The 22,626-nt window shown below is 44.7% G+C and overlaps 1 protein-coding gene across 1 annotated transcript in view; it reads right to left on the bottom strand.

The window, feature by feature from the left end:
• The window catches only part of PCSK5 (proprotein convertase subtilisin/kexin type 5), a 316,119-nt gene extending 294,008 nt beyond the window's left edge, over positions 1-22,111 (bottom strand). Inside the window, exon 1 of the mRNA XM_022573484.3 lies at positions 21,465-22,111. Coding sequence (XP_022429192.1) covers positions 21,465-21,656 — 192 coding nt within the window. The 5' untranslated portion in view covers positions 21,657-22,111. The remainder of the gene's footprint in view (positions 1-21,464) is intronic.
• Between the last annotated feature and the right edge of the window lie 515 nt (positions 22,112-22,626).

The following is a 22,626-nucleotide window of genomic DNA, read 5'->3' as shown; positions in this document are numbered from 1 at the left end:
TAATTTCCACCTGTAAAGTGCTTTCCCTTACACTGTTCTGTTTTTGGTTTTTTGGTTTTTTGTGTGGTACGCGGGCCTCTCACTGTTGTGGCCTCTCCCGTTGCGGAGCACAGGCTCCGGACGCGCAGGCTCAGCGGCCATGGCTCACGGGCCCAGCCACTCCGCGGCATGTGGGATCTTCCCGGACCGGGGCACGAACCCACGTCCCCTGCATCGGCAGGCGGTCTCTCAACAACTGCGCCACCAGGGAAGCCCTCTTACACTGTTTTTTATGAGTAATTAAGATAATGTTATACCCCTTTGTAAAACTGGCCATTTACTTCCTGTTATTTTTATAATAAAATAAAATAGGGTTAATTTGGCCCAAGAAGGGCTACCAGATCTGGCTCCTATTTACCTTTCTATTGTCATCTTCTAACACTTCTCCCCTTCACTGAATCCAACCCCACTGGCCTCCTTTCTAGCCTCAGGACCTTTTTACTTGCTGTCCCATTTGTCTTGGCATTCCTTTTTCTCCAATCTCCCATTGCCTAATTCCTTCTCCTCTTTTAGATCTTAACTCAAATATCACTTCCTCAGAAAAAATCTTCTCTGACCTTCTCCAGTTCCTCTCCATCTGATCAAGCTGTTTATTTTCTAAGTTTTAAAATATTGGTATATTGGCTGCACCCGCCACAGTGCCTGGCACAGAGCGGCTACCCAATAAGCATTTATACAATGAATAAATGAATGAATGAACACTGTGAAATAAGTGAAGAATTATTACCTTAATTTTCCAAATAATAAAACGGAAGCCCGGCTAAATTCAGCAATTTACCCAACTTTATCCTATGAGCTAGTAATAGAAACAAGATTTTTCTGACACTAAGCTCAGTGCTAGTTTCACTATTTGATACAAATCCTAAATAGACTTAAAAAAATCACAATTTGTGCTTAGAGTGATATTTTCAACTCTTATTAAAGTTTCAACTCGAACACGATTAGCTGTAGGATTAATACCTTTATCTCAACAATTCCTGAGCTTGTCTGAAGTTTTTAATTTTTTTTTTCTTAACATAAAAAGTCCATTGACCTTTATCTCAGCAGCTTGCTTGATCTTAAATATATGTCAAATAACCCAAAAAGAGAGTTTAAATAACCATTATGCCTACCAAGTAAATGTTTGCATCCATAAAATAGAAAGTTAGAGGTGATGTTTAAGAAAATGTACTCAGGAGGTAGACTGAGTTATAAGTATTTCTCTTCTATCATTCCTAAGTACTTACTGTTGACATAAAAGATAAACCAAATACAGTGTTTTACCAAAAGAATCATTGCAACGTTTACAGTATTTTGCAGTAACTGAAGACAGATACTTATCTGGACAAATATCTCATATCTGGATAAATGAAGAAAAAGTAAGTGAATTTAATATATATTAATCTTCTATCTGAGGTGTCCACAGGACTAAAAATTAATCCATGAATTATTTTGATACTCCAAACACTGGATATTGCCTGACTGCTACATTTGTTTTGCTCAAATAGAGGCAGGCAATTTAGTAGAAAAAAAGGCTTCACAAGTTTTCCTCCCTCTTAGCTCAAATATGGCAACATTCTGTAGCTAAATTGTGAAATAGATTTAAAGCCCAAATAAACTAAAGTGATAAAGACCCAGGGTGGAGAATGGTTTGGGCAGGCACAAGTCCCATTTCAAATGTATCATATTAATTTGAATTCTTACAGTGACTGCAGTAGATATTCTGAAATGTCTCTATACTGTTACTTTAGTTACTGCCTAACTTCCTACCCCTCATCACACAGTTTAATAAACCCGCCAAGGAAAGCTGAGTTTAGGTTACAGTCATGGCTAAAGGCACCCCCATTATAATACGGTCATATTCCTATTTGCAAAAGTGACCACTACACCCACCTTTCCCAAAACGAACCTTGTGACCTTCCCCAGGAAAGAGCTCTCTGGTTCAAGAGACCAACCAAGGTATTCACGCTTTAGTCATTAGATCAATCATTTACCTCCTTACTAAACAGCCACCACAATAAAAATGACCTTTTGATGTACCAAAACCAGGAAAAAACATCTAACATTTCTTTTCAAGGTAGTTTAATGAAAAGGGTATAAAAGTGAGATTTTCACAGAAGTAGGGAAAAAAATATTGCCTCCAAAACCGAGATTTCTTTTTCGTACACCACATACCTAAATATGCAAACACCTTTGACAAATTTTCCCCATTCATATATCTCCTAAAGAGACACAGACCCTGATAAATACAAAAATTATTAGCAATACTTACTAAAGAAATATATGTTCTTCCTATAAAGGATCAAGATGACTAGAAAAGCTTCTCTATGTTATTAGTAAGACAATTCTCAGGAGTCACCTTTAAAATCAGAGCTTGAAGGTACTAGAACTCAGGTCCGCTAAATGCCCAGTTCATTGCTCTAGCCATACCTCTTCTTCTGAGGCCTCAGATTCTTCATCTTTATAATGAGGGGCTAGGTGGTACAATTGCTAGCAAACCTGAAACCCAACAGGTCTCTCACTACCTATCGGGGGCATTTACATTTTAGAAGACAATATTACAGGACTCCTCCAAAGCCATAGATTGTTGGAAGTGGCATTTGTCTTTCAAAACAAACAAAGTACCATTAATTAAAACACACACATACACACCCTTTCTTTCCAACAATGAGGAATAACCAAATCTGATGTGATAACGTACAAGGCAGTGCCTTAATGGAATGCTGGATCCAGCAAGATTTAAGCAATAAATTTTATGGAACTTGATCATACTCTCCCATCACAAAGCCCTTTATGATAACACTTGAATAAATCCATCTGGTTGAGTTAATAATTAGTTTAAATCTGTTACAAGTTAATGATGCATAGACAAGTCATTCCAGGTACATGATGATGCAGCGAATTTGTGACACAAGTTACAGATAATATTTTGCACCGCCTTTCATTTTTCTTTATTCCTACTCTGATTAGAAAACAAAAAGCCATTCAAGAACAAATAAGACCTTCAAATACGACCTACATACGTACAGACTGGATTCAAAGGGGAAAAAAAGCACTTTCCTAAGGAGTTACATAGGGTTTCAGAAAGACCTCTCAAAGGTTGAGAAAGATCCCAGCCCATTTCTATATTCTGAGCTGCCTGGTGGATTGTAAAATAAAGAAATGCTTAAGTATGTAGCGTGTTTATTTAAATGTTTATGTGTAATACAAAAATATAACTATGCTGTCCACCAGAGTTTCAGAATGCACAATGTATATTCATGCCTAGTGTACTTACTATAACTAGTGAAATGTAGTAATGAGAAATGAGATGAAAGTAAACAGACATTGTAGTTCAATATGGCTGGGGTATGAAACTACATCTATAAGCAAATTGGAAGATATTTCATAAACATGAAACCTGGAGCCAAACGATCTTCAGCCCCTGCTCCCGGTATTCCATCCCCTGGGTAAGATCCTGGAGCTCATTTAAAGATTTATTATGTGGCCAGGGCCTTTAAATAGAAATTACACAAAAAAGCACAAATCTGTGACCTTCAACATCAACAAATACTTATATATGTGTAGCTATCCAAAGACCAGCCCCCAGTCCAAAAGAAAATAGACTGTACTTTAGCAAAATCTGTGGACTGAGGCTGGAATCATCAAAGCGCAATAGAGTTGAAAATGAGCTAATGATTCCCGTGTTTTGATGTTAATGAAAAGAGAGAAGGCTGAGACCAGAGTGGAGGGAGAGTGGCTTCCTTGGGGAGAGAGGGGCTCTGAGCTCTGGGGAAACAGCCAGCCTATCAGGTGTTGAGGAAGAACTGAGCACAGTGGATGCTGTCAACCCTGGCTGCATATTTAAGACAACTGATGCCCAGACCCCACACAAGGTCAATTAATCAGAATCACTGAAGATACCTTTTAAAGGCTCCCGGGTGACTGGAATGTGAGCCAGGGATTGACGGCCACTGAGTCAGGGTCACTGAGGCTGGGGGATAGAAAAGGCTGAGTAAGCACAGCTCCAGTAATCAGGACCTGAGTGACTGCAATAAAACAGAGCCGGTTCCTCCTAGAACGAATCTGGTATGGGAGCAGGGTCGGGTAGGGGGTGTCCAGAGATAGGTCTCTCTCATGTTCACCAACAGAGTAGAAGAAAATGGCCCTATAGAGGACAGGACGTTCAGATGATTAAAGCCACAGCAGGCTAAATTGAGACCATGTTCCTCTCCACCTGCGACTGCACAACATTTCCACCCAGTGCGCTTTACGGATGTTAACATTCTAAACAATTAACGTCTCTTATCACATAGTAGGGAACAGGTCACATCTCTGCTCAAAACTGTCTAATGGCCTTCCCCTTCCCTCAGAGAAAATCCAGCCCTTACTATGCACATCCTACACAGACTTGCGCTAAAGTGTGGTCCCAGGACCAGCAGAAATAACAGTACGCCCGAGAGCTTGTCAAAACTACAGAACCTCTGGCCCCATCGATCAACTAAATCAGCATCTACATTTAAACAGGATCCCCATGTGACTTTATGCACATTAAAATGTGAGAAGCTATAACACAGATAAACAACAAGGTCCTACTGTATAGCACGGAGAATTATATTCAACACCTTGTAATAACTGATAATGGAAAAGAATCCGAAAAAGAATATACATATGTATAACTGAATCACTTTGCCGTACACCTGAAACACTGTAAATCAAGTATACTTTAATTTAAAAATTGTGACAAGCACTGACCTACTGAGTCTCCCTCACCTCTCCCACCCACACCTATTACCTCTCTGCTACCTGACCTGCTTGCTCAGCATCTTCTTACCATTCCTTCAATCTATCAGGCTCTCTTCTCTACTAGAATGTGCCTCCTCCAGATATCTGGAAGGCTCATTTGTTTACCTCGCCTTCTTCAGATCTTTTCTCATGTCACCTCCTCCATGAAAACTTCCCTCACCATCCTGTTTACAGCTGAAAAAAATTTTCCAGACATTCCCCCTTCCCTGCTTCCTGTCCACAGGACTTACCACCAGTGGACATACTTTTTTGTTTTCTATTCAATTGTTTATTAACAGTCTCCCTGTGATAGACTGCAAAATATGGCCACAAATTCTTGGCATCTCTTTCTATGGAGGAAGAGGTGTCTCTGCTTCTTGAAGCTGGGCTTGGTAATGTGACTTGCTTTAACTTACGGGATGTTAGGATATGGACACGAGCAAAAATTTGAAAAGAGCTTGCACGTGAGAATTTCTCTCTCTGGTTGCTGGGATACCTTCTTGTCGCTAAGGGAAGAAGCACAAACCAGCCTGCTGGAGGATGGGAGACCCATGACCAGTTACCCCCATAATCTAAGCTAGCAGCCAGCAGAAACCACAAGAACATGAGTGAAGCCGTCCCAGACCAGCCAGGCCCTAGGTGACCCACCAGTTGCCTGAAGAACCTAACATTCAACTCACAGCCTCACAGAAATAATGATTGTCATTTTAAGCCACTGGGTTTTGGGTGATATGTTTTGAAGCAAGCTGGGGCCCTTGTAATTTCCAAGAAGGTAGAGATTTTTGTGCCCCACTGCATCTCCAGGGTTTAGAAGTGTACTTAGCATAGGGGAGATAGTCTAAAATATTTGCAGTGAATGTTGAAGGACAGAATGATGATCACAAAGGAAAAAAAAAAAAACCCACGAGTGAAAGAAATAAAGGCCAGAAATGGCCTCCATCACTGAGAGACTAAAAGGTAGGAACAGGACCTCCTAGGTTCATTAGAACCTTGTCTCTTCAGATTCAGGGTGAACTAAATAAGATTTCAACTACTTTGGTAACAGAATATTTTAGCAAAAAAAAAAAAAAAAATCCACATGTTCATTCACATGCGGTGTTTCAAATTTATTCAAAACAGTTCTAGTTTCACGGTGCTTAACTTGTCTAAGGCTGCATAGCCATGTGACCTTTAGAATAGTTTTCACATTATGCAGCACTTACACCCCTCATTTTAAATTATTCCGATTTTTAACAGCTCGCAAATCGGCGAACCAAATCACTGCATGTTGCTTCAATTCTGTCTTGCCAAAGAAGAAAAATCTGCTGCTTTGGATTCATGTCAAGAGTTGGAAATTCAGGCCATAACATTTTAAATCTCAGATGTTCCCCACTGTGTCCACCTCACATAAATCAATAAGCACACAAATGCCCACATGTTTGGGAAGCCAGTTCACTAACAACTAAGGCACAATGGCCAGTGGAATGCGGCGGCAAATTTAAGTGGATTCTGCAGCAGTGGGTGTCATAATCTGAGAGTACAGTGTGGTCCTTAGCAGTGGCACAAACAAGTGCAATTGGCAAGCAAAAAGCAAGTTGGATATTAAACAATTAACTGAGGTACAAAGCTAACATGTTATTTTCATTTGATGGGAAAAAATAAAAGACAAACTGTAATACACTAAGTTTCTGTCTTCTTGGAAAAGGAAACAAACCCTCAATTTTCTCTAGTCTTACCAGTCATGGACAGGCATATCTAAACTTCTGGAACAAGTCTCCTCTGGAGAGCTGGCAAGGCTGGAGAGAAGCAACTCGGAGCAGCTAAGCTCTGGGATCTTCAGGGTTTCTTTCAGGAAGTGCAAATCTCTAAGCAACAGAAGCCCATACACACATTTGCAAGTACCTACTATCTGGCTTCTGATTTTTTTAAACACATGTAATTATCACTTGCACAATGAGCAAAATGTATACTGGAGATCCATGAGGTCTTCCTATTAAGTCACAGGATTCTTATCTAGAGTATCGCATAATCTTTCTCCCTCTTCCATTACCAATCTCCATCTATACTGTGTGCAAGGCTAAGGAGAAAGCTCTTGAACTTTTGTATTAGTGGGAACAGGCAAGATTCCACAGTAGGAACAAATGAACCCATGAATCTCAGCGACTGAAAACAAGAAAAGCTTGTTTCTAGCTCATGTTACACATCCATTGTGCATTGGCTGGGAGCGCCGCTCATCATGGCCCGCAAGGACCCAGGCCAATGGAGCACCCACCACCTGGAGCTTGGCAGATCAAAGTAGGGCAGATGGGGAGCACAGTAAATCATGCACTGACTGTTAAAGAGGGGACGTGTGTCACTTCTGCTCACATTTCCTTGGCCAACAGAAGTTACACGACCAAATAGGAAATACACCCACTTACACCACAAATAGGGAAATACAATCCTATCACATGGTGAGAAGAACTGAAAATATTCAGGGGATGGTATTAACGACGCTGCCGTCTCTATTCCCTCCCGGCCTCCACGTGTTCAAAGCCATTTATCCGTTTCAGAGTATTTTTCCGAGGGCATCTGAATGGCAGAGCACACTCTTCCAGGTACCATAAAGTACCAGAGTTTAAACAAAAGAGGTTTTAGCCACAGGCAATTTCATTTGAGGAAATGAGGTCTGAGAAGGGCTTTGCCGAATGAGTGAGAACTGGACGGGAGGATGTCCAGGCAGTGGGAGCAACTCGAGCAGGGGCAGAAAAGTAGGGCATGGCAGTGCATGTGCAAAGAACGGCAAAATGTTTAGGCTGAATGATATTCAGAATAGACGGGGTGGGGTGGGGGGGAAGGGGGGGAGGGGGAAGGAGGGGGAGGGGGAAGGAGGGGGAGGGGGGAAGGAGGGGGAGGGGGGGGGAGGGGGAAGGAGGGGGAAGGAGGGGGAGGGGGAAGGAGGGGGAAGGAGGGGGAGGGGGAAGGAGGGGGAAGGAGGGGGAGGGGGAAGGAGGGGGAGGGGGAAGGAGGGGGAGGGGGAAGGAGGGGGAGGGGGAAGGAGGGGGAGGGGAGGGGCGAGGGGGAAGAGGGGGGAGGAGAAGAGGAAGAAGTCTCTTTGACCACAGTGGGTTCTGAAAAGATTAAACTGCCTTATGTGGCATGTTTCGAAGGGAAAGACAGTGGGACAGGGTAGGACTGGCGCGATAGTCCAAACAAGAAGTAACAAAGGGCTTAGCTACAGTAGACCCACCTCAATGGAGAGAAGAGAATAGCTCTACTCTAGAATCGTATACAGCAGAAGAAGACTCAGCTTTCCCATCTCCCTTTCATCTGACCCAGAAAATATAACTCACCTTTCCCTCTATCTGCCTGAGCCTGAAGGGACTGGTCATTTGAGGCTTAGAACTGATTAAAGTGACGAGGTCAGATGGGGAGACCCATCTCGATTGAGAGACTAGCTTCTGGCCATGTCATCCAACCAAGAGGGCATTCCTTTCATAATTAAGTGGAGTTAACTCCCAATGGATAGTTCCTCTATTTGTTCTCAGTTTATTTCCTATCTCCAAGGATATCTCTGAAGCCACTCCTTAAGAACTAAACTGCAGGACTTAATTTATGTGTTTATCCTGGAGCCTGTAATTCCTCCTCTCATGCAGATTTAACTTCAGCGCTTTGGCCCTTCAAATTGGCCAATCCAGGTAAGCCCTTCCATGGTCGATCCAGGTAGGTCAGCCATGGGCCATCACAAGATTCTACAGCTTATATTTTACAGAGCTTTAGGACCCATCGTGTGCACCAAATCTGCTTATTTTTGCTACTCCCACGCATTCCACACAGACAGTAAAATTAGCCTGTGATCTGAAACCTTCTCTTACTACTGACCAATTCCATCATTGGGGGGTCCCTCTCTGCTGTTCTTCCCACTGCTCCAGTAGATACAAGACTTGCACTGTCACTCCCAGGGAGATGAGCATAGCCAGCAGAGCCCCCAGGGTTCCTTGGGATCCCTGGAGAAGCCATCGCAGTCCTCGGATGATCTGGGACTTGGCTCTTGGGGTGGACAATGTCACACTGTGTACTCTGACTCCCCCACTAAGAATTCTCATGAAGTCAAAGCCAGAAAGAATGACCCTGCTGACGATGCCAAGTTCTGAAACATTCAAAGATAAGGATTAGGCTATTTCCCAGGAAGCCCTGGACTTTAGAATCCATACACACATGACTCATCAATCCTAGATCACTCCTTTTTACCACACTCCACTATAGAATATACTATGCACTGTTAGCCTTCCTTATTGACTGGGTAATAGAATTTAAAAAAATTTTTCTCCAATGTTCAGATTTGTTTCTCATTTTATATACACTGCAGGACTATAATATACTTTAGGATTTGACCAATATTCAGTGATTACCTTTACAGAGCCAAACACCATGCTACATGCTGTGGAATAATAATTAAGCCCCTTACAAGGAGAAAAAAAGAAAAAAAAAAAACTTTACTAAATTCCCTGGGGAGATTTTGGGCCAAGTACTATTGGAGTCAAAGCACTGAAAAATCAGAGTGATTGTACCTGTATTTTACCTGTATTTCCAGAGTGAGGTATAGTGGAGGTGATATTTGAGATGTGTCTTCAAGAAGAGAATTTCCATAAGGGCAAGGGGTCAGATGAATATTCCAGGTGGAAAGACTGGCACAGAAACAGGAAAGGATTGAGTATAGTATCTGGGGAACAATGGGAAGTCCAGTTTGGCTTTGTTAAGGGACGGAGCAAAAAAGTCGATGGAAAAAGTATTTCAGGACTAGTAGATAGAAGACTGTAAAAGCCCAGAGAAGGAATGTTTGTTTAAACACAGGAGGCAAATGGTGGCTACTGGTGACTTCTGAACAGGTAAATGGCATCACCAAAATTAAACTTTAAGATCACCCTCTTCAATCTCAAGCTCAACCACTTCTTCCCTGTTGACTAGACTTCATTTACGCCTGCCGGTTTCTGTTCCCCTGGGGCCTTTGCACCAGCTGCCTCCTCTGCAGGGAACTCACCCCACCCCAGACCTCCATGTGGTCGGGTCTCCTCCTTATTCAGATCTCTGCTCTAGTGTTCCCTCCTCAATGAGCTTCCCTAACCAGCCTATCTGAAGGAGTCCTCCCACCCTTAGGCACTTTTTACTCTACTAATGTATTTAGCTTTCCAATAGCAACTTATCATAATTTGAAGTTATTTTATTCACTTCATGGCTGCCTCATAGGTTGGCTCCTCTCACTATAAGCCCCATGTGAGCAGATACCTTATTTAAAGACAGATACAGTAGGACTGGGTCTAACAGAATGGCTGATAAACAACAGGTACTCAATAACTATTTTTTAGCAGCTTCACTGGGATAAAGTTCACATACCATATATTTATTTAAAGTATACTATTCAAATGCTTTTAGTATAGTTACACAGTTGTGCAAAAATCACAACCCATTTTAGAACATTTTCATCACCCGCGAAAGAAACCCCATACCCATGAGTAGTCCCCCCATCTCCCCACCCCCCAATCCTTTCAGCCCTAGGCAACCACTAATCTACTTTCTGTCTCTGTAGATTTGTCTACTCTGGACATTTCATATAAACAGAATCATACATCCATGACCTTTTGTGACTGGTTCCTTTCACTCAACCAATGAAGTGTTTGCAAGGTTCATCCATGTTGCAGCCTGTATCAGTACTTCATTCATTTTTATTGCAGAACAATATTCCATCGTAAGGATACACTATATTTTGTTCATCTGTTCATCAGTTGATACACATTTGTGTTGTTTCCATTTTCTGGCTCCTATGAATAATGCTGCCACCAACTTTTGTCTGGTTTCTGTGTGAACAAATGTTTCATTTCCCTTGACTGGATACTTAGGTGTGGAACTGCTGGGTCGTATGGCAACTCTGTTTGTTTAATGTTTTGAGGAACTGCCAGACTGTTTTCCAACGGTGGTTGCACCACTTTGCATTTCCGCCAATAATGTATGAGGGTTCCAATTTCTCCACATTCTTTTTTTTTTTTTTAATGAATTAATTTATTTATTTTTGGCTGTGTTGGGTCTTCATTTCTGTGCGTGGGCTTTCTCTAGTTGCAGCGAGAGGGGGCCACTCTTCATCATGGTGCACGGGCCTCTCACTGTCGCGGCCTCTCTTGTTGCGGAGCACAAGCTCCAGATGCGCCGGCTCAGTAGTTGTGGCTCACGGGCCTAGTTGCTCCACGGCACGTGGGATCTTCCCAGACCGGGGCTCGAACCCATGTCTCCTGCATTGGCAGGCAGATTCTCAACCACTGCGCCACCAGGGAAGCCCTCTCCACATTCTTGTCAACACTTGTGATTATCTGTCTTTCTGATTATAGCAATCTAAGTGAACAGGATGTGAATTAGTATCTCATTGTGGTTTTGATTTGCAGTTCCCTGATGACTAATGACGCTGAGCAACTTTTCATGTGCTTATTGGCCATCTGTATATCTTCTTTGGAGACATGTCTATTCAGATCCTTTGTGCCCATTTTTAATTGGGTTATTTGTCTTTTTATTATTCAGTGTAGGAGTTCTTTACATATTCTGGATACAAGCCTCTCATCAGATGTGATTTGCAAATATTTTCTCCCATTCTGTGGGTTGTCTTTTGACTTTCTTGATGGTGTCCTTCAATAACTATTTTTAAAATAAAACAATGAATAAAACTAATCCTTTAAGACAGAAAACTATGACCAGTTCATAAGTATGTGGCAAATTAGTGGCAGGGCAGGGCCTAGAGGAGAATTCAAGTCACCTGTTTTCAGCCTTGAGTTTTGTTTACTGGTTCTCAGCATTGCCCAACTAGCCCAGAAGCAATGACATCATCCTAGGATGAGTCAAAGAATGCAGCATTTGGTAAACTGGCTCATGAGCATTAACCAAATGGAAAGATGCCCCAAGGTTAAAAAAATAAAGAAAAAAGGTTTTGCTGGAAGCTAGGCTATAATAAATCTTAAGTGGCCTACAATTTAGTTTTCTCTTGAAAAACTCTGAAATTGATGAATGGGTCCCACACACACACAGGAAAAAAAAAAAATTAGTTAAATGCAACTAGAATAGGTCCAGGATGAGTAAGCAGTAAACTTCTAAACTTGTCGTTACGGATATATGCTTACAAGATTAAAGGCTCTGAAATTGTCTTCCCTCCCTGCACTGCATTCAAACTCATGAGCACTGCCCAGTTTTATTATGGTTGAGAAACTTCAACTAGTGAAAACAAGGTACAAGCCTGGGAACATCGATATGGAGAGAACTGGTATATTTTTACAGCTGTAAGAGCTTCTCAGAGTAGAAAAATACCAGACCTTAAGTACTTATTACAAAAATATCAGCTCTAAGTACTTAGTACAAATATATATGATATATATATATGTGTGTGTACACACACACACACACACACACACACACACACTGGGAAAGGCAGCAGGGAAGGACTTGCTTTTAATAAATCTTAACCAGTTTCAACGCTGGCAGGCTATCCACAATGTAATTTTCCCAGGACAGAATTAACCCCTTAGATAATGCACAGAAGATTCAACTAGAAACTTCATGCTTCTTTTGTGGTGCTAACCCTAACCTAACAAGCAGATTCACATATAAATGCAAACAAGATTAATCTAGTATTGTAGACAGCAACCTAAAAATATTATACAGAGAGCAATTTATAAATAATTTAAAAAACACATTTTAAAATATGTCCATATTCTTACAAGGCAGTAAAGTTAGACTAAGAATACATAAAAAACATGTTCAGAACATACTTCATTATACTATAAAAAATATATGTGAAGGGCAGAATACATGACGTGAATAAATTATAGGTATAATTATTTATTATAATGGAAAGTAGGCTAAATGACGACTTAAGATAGAGGCAAACATAAAATGCGACATCATATATACCATTTTTAAATCATCCTTAAATATTATTTCTGGCTTCACATTCTCTGTTTACACTCTTCCCTCTATATTCAGTGCTCAATGCAAACTTCAGTTTTTAAATCAAATATGGGAAGGCTCATTTGGGAAGCAATCCCCCATGAATCTATCTTTATCCCTTAAGTTGATACAGGACTTGCAGTGCAAATAATAGTGCACAGATGTGTAAAGTAGAGATAATACCTAAATTTATCCAAGGAGAATTGAAGTATGGGGCAGACTTCATGTTTATCTGCCTAGTGAGTATACCAGCACAAAATACTTGGAATCCTTATCTTATCCAAGCTGATAACCCTGCCAATATCACAGCCTCACAGTTTCTTGATCCCATCCAGTCCACTGGCCTTCACCTGTTCTCTATCTGGTCAGCCCACCTTGGACCTTATCATGCAGAATAGCTCTAACCTAGAGCTTACAAAGAAAATTACCCTCCGGGATGGCTCCCATCTTTCCACTTCTACCACTCTTATCAAACAGGCTTTCCATTTTTATTTTGAACCTTTATACCTGCCCTATTCCTTTGGCTCCCCAGTCCTATTTTAGCCCTACCATCTTTCTCAAAGCCGGGACACTGTGGTCTATCATTTCAAAGACAGTATCCCTTTGTGTTCGAGAACCATTCATCTCCGTCACCGCCAGCTTCCCACAGTCTCTTGTTCCCTTCTCTCTCACTCTGATACATTCTAACTCCCTGTTTTGTCTTTATCTAGTCTCAGGTTCCTGAGCATTAGTCACAAAAGCACAAAACAATATAGACTGGTTCATTTTCTCACTCAACCACTACTTACTGAGCAATAACTATGCACAAGCCCCTACTACCATTGCTGTTTGGCAACTCTTCTCGTTAGGCACTAATTAGGTCATTAATTCCGATCAGAATTTTCTGGTAGGAGCCCTGGAGCACCAGGCCACCAATTTCACCCAGTTCCCCCTCTCTCTGCAGAACCGATAGTGAGGTCCAGACCATTGTCCACACACGCTCACCTCCTTTCCTCCCCAATGTGAACTCCCTAAATCTCCATTCACCTTCATTCTTCTTTAGGCTCAAGGCACCAATGTCCCTCTTCCTTTCCAAACCTACTCCTCTCTAGGTGCACCCTTTATGCTTCCTGTCCCAAGGGCTCACTGTGCTTCTCCTATGCCACCCACTGGGCTAGGTGCTGGGGACACAAATAGGGATGAGGCACAGCCCTGCTTTCCCAGCTAGTGGAAGAACAGATATGCAATTACACACTCACACACAAACACACGCACAAATACACATGCAATCAGGGTGACCATATGATTTCTCTGCCAAACTCAGACATGTCTGAAAAGTGAAAGGGATCTAAAAAATACTTAATGGAGGTGAACAGATTTACTGTAGACATAAACCAGTGCTGTCCCTGGCAAAATACGATTATGGTCACACTAATTACAAGATAGTATGGCACCTTCGACTACGCAGCCATTAAAATTTGCCTAAAATTATTTAGTAACATTGGAAAAGGCTCATAATACAACGTTAAGTGAAAACAGTATATAGAAACTGAGCATAACTTGGTTGAAAAAAAGAACAAGACATAATAACTGACCTTTATTGAGTATGCAGTACGTGCCAGGCACCATTCTAACTACTTTCAACTAATGCTCACAACAACCCTATGAGGAAAATACCATTCGATCTTTTTCACACATGAAGAAACTTAGGCACAGAAAGCTTAAGATGCTTGCCTAGGGTAGCCCGGCTAGGAAGTGGCAGTATTAGGATTCAAACCCTTTTGGTTCTAGACCTATGATCCTAAATACTCCAGGACATTGATGAGATGAAGGGAGATAAGGTAGGTGGGCAGGCAGATGTGCAATGAAACTCCCCCTCACTGCTCAATCAAGCATTGGTGCTAAGAGCACGGGTAACCTCCTTGTCCCCAATTCTTTAAGCCATGTTTCAGTTCTCAACTCCTAGATTCTCTCTACAGCATTTCTCTTTAGTGCGATGCTCTGTGGCTCTCTGACTCTGTGTCTTCAGGGCCTCCCCGCCCCCTTCATCTACTCCCTTTATCCCTTGCCTTCTCCATGGAGGTCGTACTTTAGCCCTATTTTAGCCCTACCATCTTTCTCAAAGCCGGGACACTGTGGTCTATCATTTCAAAGACAGTATCCCTTTGTGTTCAAGAACCATTCATCTCCATCACCCCAGCTTCAGGCTGTATTCCCAGCCCTCCTCTCTCTTTGTGCTTCACTTCTTAGCATCCTATGCCCTTCCACAGTTTCACTTATATTGAGGTGGTAAGTGCCAGTCTTCACTTCTTTCCTGCCCTAAATTCTCTTCTTCCTACTGGACATTTGCATCTGCATGACTCTCTACCTGCCAACAACACTAAGGCTGAACCTACCATGTTGTTCTCAGCAGACTGCCCTCGTTCTACGGACAAGACCCCATTCTCCGGGTCCCCAGGCTATAAACTTTGTTCCCTTCACCTTCTCCCTTCTCCTCAACCTCCACTTGCATTTGGTTACCAAGCCATGTTGAATCCTCCTGTATAAGAGCTTCCAAATCTATTCTCTTTCCATTGTCACAGTTTCTGTGTTTGTTAACAATTAACTTTTCCCAACACAAGAGCCTCTCTGCCTCTTCCAGGTCATTATGCACACGGCTACTAGAGAACTCCTCCCAGGCGGGACTGAACAATACCGCACTGCCTGTGGCTCCATTAGTGCTTGTCTTGCTTAACAGTAGTTATGGATAAAAATGTCGTAGGTCCACGGTCTTCCCTGGTGGCGCAGCAGTTAAGAATCCGCCTGCCAATGCAGGGGACATGGGTTCGAGCCCTGGTCCGCGAAGAACCCACATGCCGCGGAGCAACTAAGCCCGTGCGCCACAACTACTGAGCCTGCGCCCTAGAGCCCATGAGCCTCAACTACTGAAGCCCGTGCGTCTGGAGCCCGTGCTCCGCAACAAGAGAAGCCACCGCAATGAGAAACCCGTGCACCGCAACGAAGAGTAGCCCCTGCTCGCCGCAACTAGAGAAAGCCCGCACGCGGCCAAAAATATAAATAAATAAATAAATTTAACAAAATCACCAGTGCTCCACTACAGAAACCCCCAGGAACCCTGGCATTCTCTTATTTTTCCTTTGAGCAGCCTTTGCATCTCCGTGGAGTCCTTATAGATCATATAATGCTTCCTATGTCTTGTTTTATTTATATATTCACGTTCATTATTAGGGCACTTGATAACACAGCAACCCTGTGAGGTGGATGGAGCAGGTGTTAAGGTCCCCAACGTGAAAAATCAGGCACTGAGGGTCAGGTTGGTAAATAAATAAAAGGTTTGAAGTTTCACTCAAACCTTCTGACTCAGTCTGGTTTTCTTTCTGGTCTCTTTTTCCTCCCAGCGTTAACCCAAACTGAAGAGTTTATTGGCATGGATTGTTCCTTCTTGGTACACTTAGATGGAGAGATGTAATCGGTTGAACTAGTGAGAATGTTGCATGAGTAATTTCACTTTAAACTATGTGCAAATTTAACTTTGATAAAAATAGAAATTCATAGATACATACATATGTATCTTATAGCACGCATGAGTGTGTATCAGCATTCATTTTCACCACCCATGAAGATAAAGTCGGCTTCTTTGTCATTTAATCCAACCTGAATTAGCCAAGTGATAAAGTCAGAAGCCAGAGCGATGCCGGGAGATACTTAAGCCTTGGGGGAAACCCAGACACTGCTTCACATAACTTGAACCGACAACACAAATTCCCCTCCCTGCCCAGGGGATGTTTCTGGGTCAGGACTCCCTCCCTTAACCAAAGAGTTAGACATTGCTGGACATTTTCCCAGCACAGTACCCTGCTTCTCTGGCTGACCTTTACAGTTAGGACCTCTGGATATAAACTCATGAAAGATAGCAATAAGGCAAATTCAGCTGCCTTGGGGCTCACAAAAATGCAGTGTTTCAATTCAAACAGACCCCGAAAACCCCAATGGCCACAGACAAGCCATTCCTAGTCTATGAGGCTAAAGCAACAGACCCACAACCATCAGGCCAAGCACCCTGAACTGCTTTTTCTCATGAATGGTTCCCCCACTCATGAGAATTACGCATGTGACAGTGGCTAGCAGAGGTCAAAGCTAAGGTTCTTGGGCATGGAGGTCAGAGCTGAGGTTCCTGCCTGGTGCAAAGGCAGGTGCATCACACAAGGATCAACCTGGGACTCCCACATCCATTTACAAATGCCTAAGGATATAACTAGGGGAGGATGGTCCACTCGCACACAACCTACCGGACTAGCCCCATCCCCTATTTCTAATGCCATCCATGAGCACCCAGAACTCACTCTCCACTGTTTACCAGCACTTCAAGCATCCCACATTACTCACAGGTCAAAACTAACCAGCAGAGTGGGAGGCCTTCGGGGCATTGCTGAGCAAGGTTCTTCCTGCTAAAGCATGTCTTCCTGCTGATTTGGAAAAAGCTTCTACTAACCTTCCTCATGTAAACCACATTCAGAATTAAATGAAATATGAATTCAAATATAATCTATCATAATATACCAAGGCAAGATGCTTTATAAAATATTCAGTCTTCAGATATTTTTTGTCCCTTTCTTCCATCTCCACAGAGCTTATCCTATACTATTTAATGGGCTACGACAAAGATCAACCAGGGAAGGGAGCACTGCCACGGGAAATCAGCCAGAATTGTTTAGAACCCAATGGAAAACTATTTTTAAACTATTTTAAATTGTTAGTTGAAGTGGAAAACCAGTTTCCCTGTCTACAAAGCTCTGATTTAGCTCTTTTGACTTGGTCATCAAAAATGTATTTTCCTGATCTTCAATGAGTTGCATCTTCCTGCTTTTTATAAAAATGGCTTCCATTCTCCATATCTAAATAAAGTCTGAATCTCACTTATTTCAGATTCAGATTCAACAAACCTTCCACAGCAAGCTTAACTATATGCTGGGCAACACAGAATCGACTCCCTCTATTATCTAGAGATCTATCCTTTTACAGATGAAGGAACAGGGGCTCCATTAAGTTCAGTGACTTTCCTGCTTTCCTGGACCTTGCAAGTGGCATCTGCAGAGCTTCCAAGTCTATGCTCTCAATGGCAACACCAGTTAAAACATTTTTCCCAGTATTGCTTGCAGCTGGCTTTATCTTTCTGGAACCTTGCTCAAGATAAGTTACAAGGTTTGGGGAGGGGTTTTTGCTCCAGGTGATCTCAATTTGGAATCAAGGATTCTAAGCACCTCACAGAAGGATAAATACAGCTGTCGCATACTGCAAACAACCTTTACAGAGGACCTTCCTCCCTGGGTTCAAATAACCAGAAGTTAATTCCTACTGGTTTGTAGATTTTGTACAAACAAAGGTTCACAATTAACATTATGTCAGGTCTTATTCCTTTATGTCTTTTTTATCCTCTAACCACTATACCGCTAGTTCAAAGGGTCAGAGCACATGATTAGGAAGGAAGACCTAGGCCTGTTCTTCCATCCCTGTGCAGGCCAACAGGCAGACGTACCTACCCTCAGCCACCCGGGGTACGGAGGTCGAACTAAATATTAAGAGGGCTTGGAGTCAGTCAGGGCTTGTAGGGGAAGAAAGGAAGGGCTTTCTAGAATTTCAGAATTTCGAGGCATAACCATTCACAAAATATAAACATTGTGTGAAAACCTACCAAAACAAGCACTATTTCTATAACCAAAGACAAGAAAACCTTCATTATTATTCCTTTCCAGGAAGTCAAGTATGTCCTTTTTGCCTGTTGCTTGCTTACTTGCTCTTGTGTTACTCTCCATATCCTATCTTTCGTGAACATGAGAGGCATGGCTATTCTTTTCTGTAGAAATCTCCAGGCCAGAAATTTCACCTCTGGTGGCTTTTAAATGCTAAGATGCTATATGAAACATGATACTGAAACTCTGAATAGACAGTCAAAACCGTACCTTTACTGTGGTGGAAAGTCACTGCCTTATTCACCTAAAATATTATATAGAAAGATATCAAAAATACTACCAGGATATTAAATGACTTGAGAAACAATAACAGGTCTCAGTTCCAATCTGTGACATATAAGGTGGGCCCCCACCCCCCCCAACCCCCGCAAGCCCGAAAGGGTAAAAATAGGAGAGCATTCCAGAGACATTTGCAAATAAATTACTGCCCTCAACTGAACCACAGCCTGTTTACTGATGGAAAGAAAGAATAACAAAAGGATGGCTCTTACAGTGCAATGATATTGCATGTGTGAATTCAATTTACCACCTGCAAGACTTAGCTTAGGGTTATGCTCCTTTGATCTACAGAGGAAATGCTTTACACAGTAAGAATAGCTGATCTTTTTACACTGGTTAGGGCATGAGTTCAAGGGGTTCTCTGTCAGCTCTGTAAGCACTCACTTCCCTCACTGGCATTGTAAAAACCCACAACAAATCATGTTTGGTGTTATTTGTATGTAAGCTTTCTTAGTATTACTTTTTAAATGAAAATCCATGGATCTTAACTAGAAGGCCCTTTGTAAAAAGTCAGGCCAGGTTGCAGAATACTGCAATGTTTGCTTCTTCACAAGTGGGTTCTGTGACAATTTCTTCTCCCCCACTCTGCCAGGCTCCGAAATGTGTAAATTCTACTTAATGATTTTATTTTGATACAGATCTTTCTGCTTTCATAATTCCTGAAGCTTCTCAGGTTCAAGAAGTCCAGGTCGGCTTGAACTAAGTATCTGTGAATTAAGACTGGACGTTTGCTTCCAGTCTACTGAGCCACTAAATCAGAATTCTGGGAAACGGGGATTTTACTTACTTCCTCCTTCTCCCCCATCCTCACAAGCCTGAGTAGGCCTGGACCAGACAGTCCTAGGTCTGAATCATGCCCTTACCACTGTCTAGCTGGGTGACCCTGTGCGGGTCAACTTCTCCAGAGTATGAGGTTCCCTGCTGCTGTATGTGAAGTAATATGCACCAAAAATGGTCATTTTGTGGATTATGAAATAAAGTGTATGGTCAAGAACTATTCTTCCAAATATGTCTGTTTTATGAGAGATGCTCAATGTTAGCTGAACCTGAGTGATGCATCTGGAAAGATTACTAACATGACTACTTTTATTGTTAGCCTTTCCTGTTACATTCTCCAGTCACATGCAGCACCCAACTTCAAGCTCGTGTAAAAACACTTGAACAGACTCAACGTTTTCTTCCAGAGGAAAAAAAGAAGCAGGTAGAATCCTACCAAGCCATTAGAATGAAACTCTCCTGAATATGATAGGCACTCAGGCAAGAATATCTGGCTGGCTGTCCCTTCCTTCCTTCCTGCTGTGTGTTGGTCTCGGGGACGGGAGATACAGACGATGCCCCTTGCCCTGGTCTCAGCCCTGCACAAGGTTGGCTTCTCCGCAACACGCCCTCCCTCTGGACCCACAAAGAGCAGCAAGACCTCCCGCTCCCCCGATGCCCCCAGTGCTCTTTCTAGATGCGGCAACAGCAGAGCCGCCTGCTCTCGGTGCCGCGTCCCCAGGCAGCCGAAAGTCCCCGTGCTAGAGCACTTGTGCTCCTGGACATGGAGTTCGACGGCATCAGAAATCGTCTGTGCTCTCCTGCTCCAGTGGCCCCAGCCGGCACCCTCCTCTCCCCTCATCCTGGCAGGGCAGGCAGGGCGCGTGCAGACGCAGCAGTCCCACAAGCGCGTCTGCTGTGAGGGCGCCCCCATCACCCTCGCCTCCCTCCCCCAGCAAAGTCTCACTAGGGTCAGGCCAGGGCCCCTCCTCGGGCCAGGCCGGGAGAAGCGAGTGGGAGGGGTGTAAGGATGGGGGTGCACTTTCTGGGACCCGCTTATACAGCCTTTGTCACCCCATTTCTTGCAGGAAAGAGAGCGAGGAAGCCAAGACCGTGCGGAGGTATCTCCAAATCTGTTGCGCTTCCAATCTTCCCCGTAACACCACTCAATTCACGGTCCCCCAGCCGGGCAGCTCTGCCCAAAGTCCGCGAACGGCACCCACCAAAGCCCCGCGCCCCGCTGCCCGCCCAACTCTCGCCCCACCGAGCCTCCGCGAGGGCAGACTCGCCGTTTTCCAAAGCAGAACCCCGTCAATGGTCTCGGAAGTTCTCCCACCTCCCCTCCGACTCCCCAATTGGGAGCCCCACGCGGATCCAGCTCGCGAGGCGAAGAAGCCGGGAGGTCTCCCCTCAAACCTTTGCTCACGCCGGGTCCCGTCCCCTCTTCTCTCCCTCCTCCATTCTAGCTCCAGTCCCAGCGGTTCTCTCCCCACTAGAAGAGGAAACTTCTTTCTGGACTAAATTCAGGTCCGAGCAGGAAAGGCTTTCCCTTCCCCGCCTCCCCCTTACACCAGCTCTCAGAAACCGCAGGGAGCCGGCACCAGGGGCGCGCTTACCCTCTACCCCGCAAAGAGCCCACTGGTCCCCGACTTCCCACTGCAAAAGTTCCGGTAGGGTCTGAAACCACCAGGAGGGTATGTACATTCGAGATTCTTCCAGAGACCCTACCTATGCCTCGTGACTTGCAAGAAACAAGCAAACAAAACACAAACCCCAGCAACTTTGGGGAGCGAATGAGTGTGTGTGCGTGTGTGTGAGAGCGCGAGAGCATCGCTCAAGAGTTAGGGCAACAGCTGCAAGAGCACATCTGGAAGAGGGGGAGGGGGATTGACGAGGAGGGGACCAGAGCGACTCCCCCCAGCCCCCGCCCCTGCCCTCTCAGCTTCAGGGCCGAGAGCCCGACCAGCCAGCGCTTACCTGTCCTAGGTTGATGAATCCATACTTGCTGGCTATGCGGTTGGCCTCCGGGAAGCCGCCGGCGATTTTGACTGCCCAGTGGTTGGTGTAGACGCGCGTCCGGCACACGGGGAGCAGGCAGCCCCCGAGCAGCGCCAGCACACACAGCAAGTCCAGCCGTCCCGGGCAGCAGCAGCGGCTCCCCCAGCCCATGGCCCCGGCGCTTCGCTGCTTCTTCGGTCGCTCGCTTGCTCCGCGCACTAAGCTGCGCGCACAACTAACTTCTCCGGCCTGGGCCGCCCCGGCTCGCAGCCCCCGGCCGCCGCGGCTCGCAGCCCTGGGCGATCGGCAGGAGGCGGCGAGCCCCGGCAGGGAGCAGAGCAGCGAGCCTCGCACCGACTCCTAGACCATCCCTGGGGCTCCGGAGACCTGTGCTCCCAGCTCTCCGGCCCGCGGGGCGGTCGGCCGGCGCTCCCCGGCTCGGGCGCAGGAGGCGGCTGAGTGGGGCGGGCGCCCTCCCGCAGCTGGGTCTCGCCGGGCTCGGCTCCCGGACTCTCCGACTCGCCCTCGCTCCTCCAGGGGCCCCCGAGCGCGACGGAGGCGGCGGTGCAGGCAGCGGCCGGGCGCCCCCTCTGCTGGCCCAGGTTCCGTGCGCTCGCTAGCTCTCTCCCCGCGCTCCCTCCGGCTCCGAGCGGCGCGCCGGGAGTGTAAGTGGCAATGGCAGCAGCACCCTCTCTGCATAAATGACTCCCCCCGCCCCGCTCGACACCCCTCCTTTCCCACATCTCCCTCCTCCTCTCCCTCCTCCGCCCGCCCGAAAGCGGCCACGGCCAGGCGCCAACCAGGTCCTAGCGCCGCCGGGTTCTTCAGGCTGTAGCCTCCAGGGTCCTGAGCAGCAAAAGCGAGTCTTTCCAAAGGGCTGGGAAGAGAGCCCCGGTGTGGAGGTTTTACCCCCTTCTCTCCCCTCCCTCCTGGATTTGTATTAATTTACCGCCACTTCCCGAAAGACTAAAAAGATTTACAAGCTGGTTCTAGTCAAGTGCCCCGAAGATTCATTCATCCTAGCTCTGAACGTCCTCAAACAACGAAGTATTTAAGGAGGTCACTTGCGTGTCAATTGCCGAACAAATAACCCGAGATTTTCACTTCGTTAATTCTTCACGCTTTCCAGCAACTGTTTATT

The sequence above is a fragment of the Delphinapterus leucas genome, chromosome 6, assembly GCF_059928025.1.
Source record: "Delphinapterus leucas isolate spDelLeu-1000000601 "Yukka" chromosome 6, BTC_Dleu_Yukka2, whole genome shotgun sequence".
Lineage (NCBI taxonomy): Eukaryota > Metazoa > Chordata > Mammalia > Artiodactyla > Monodontidae > Delphinapterus > Delphinapterus leucas.
This window is presented reverse-complemented; position numbering and strand designations above follow the sequence as displayed.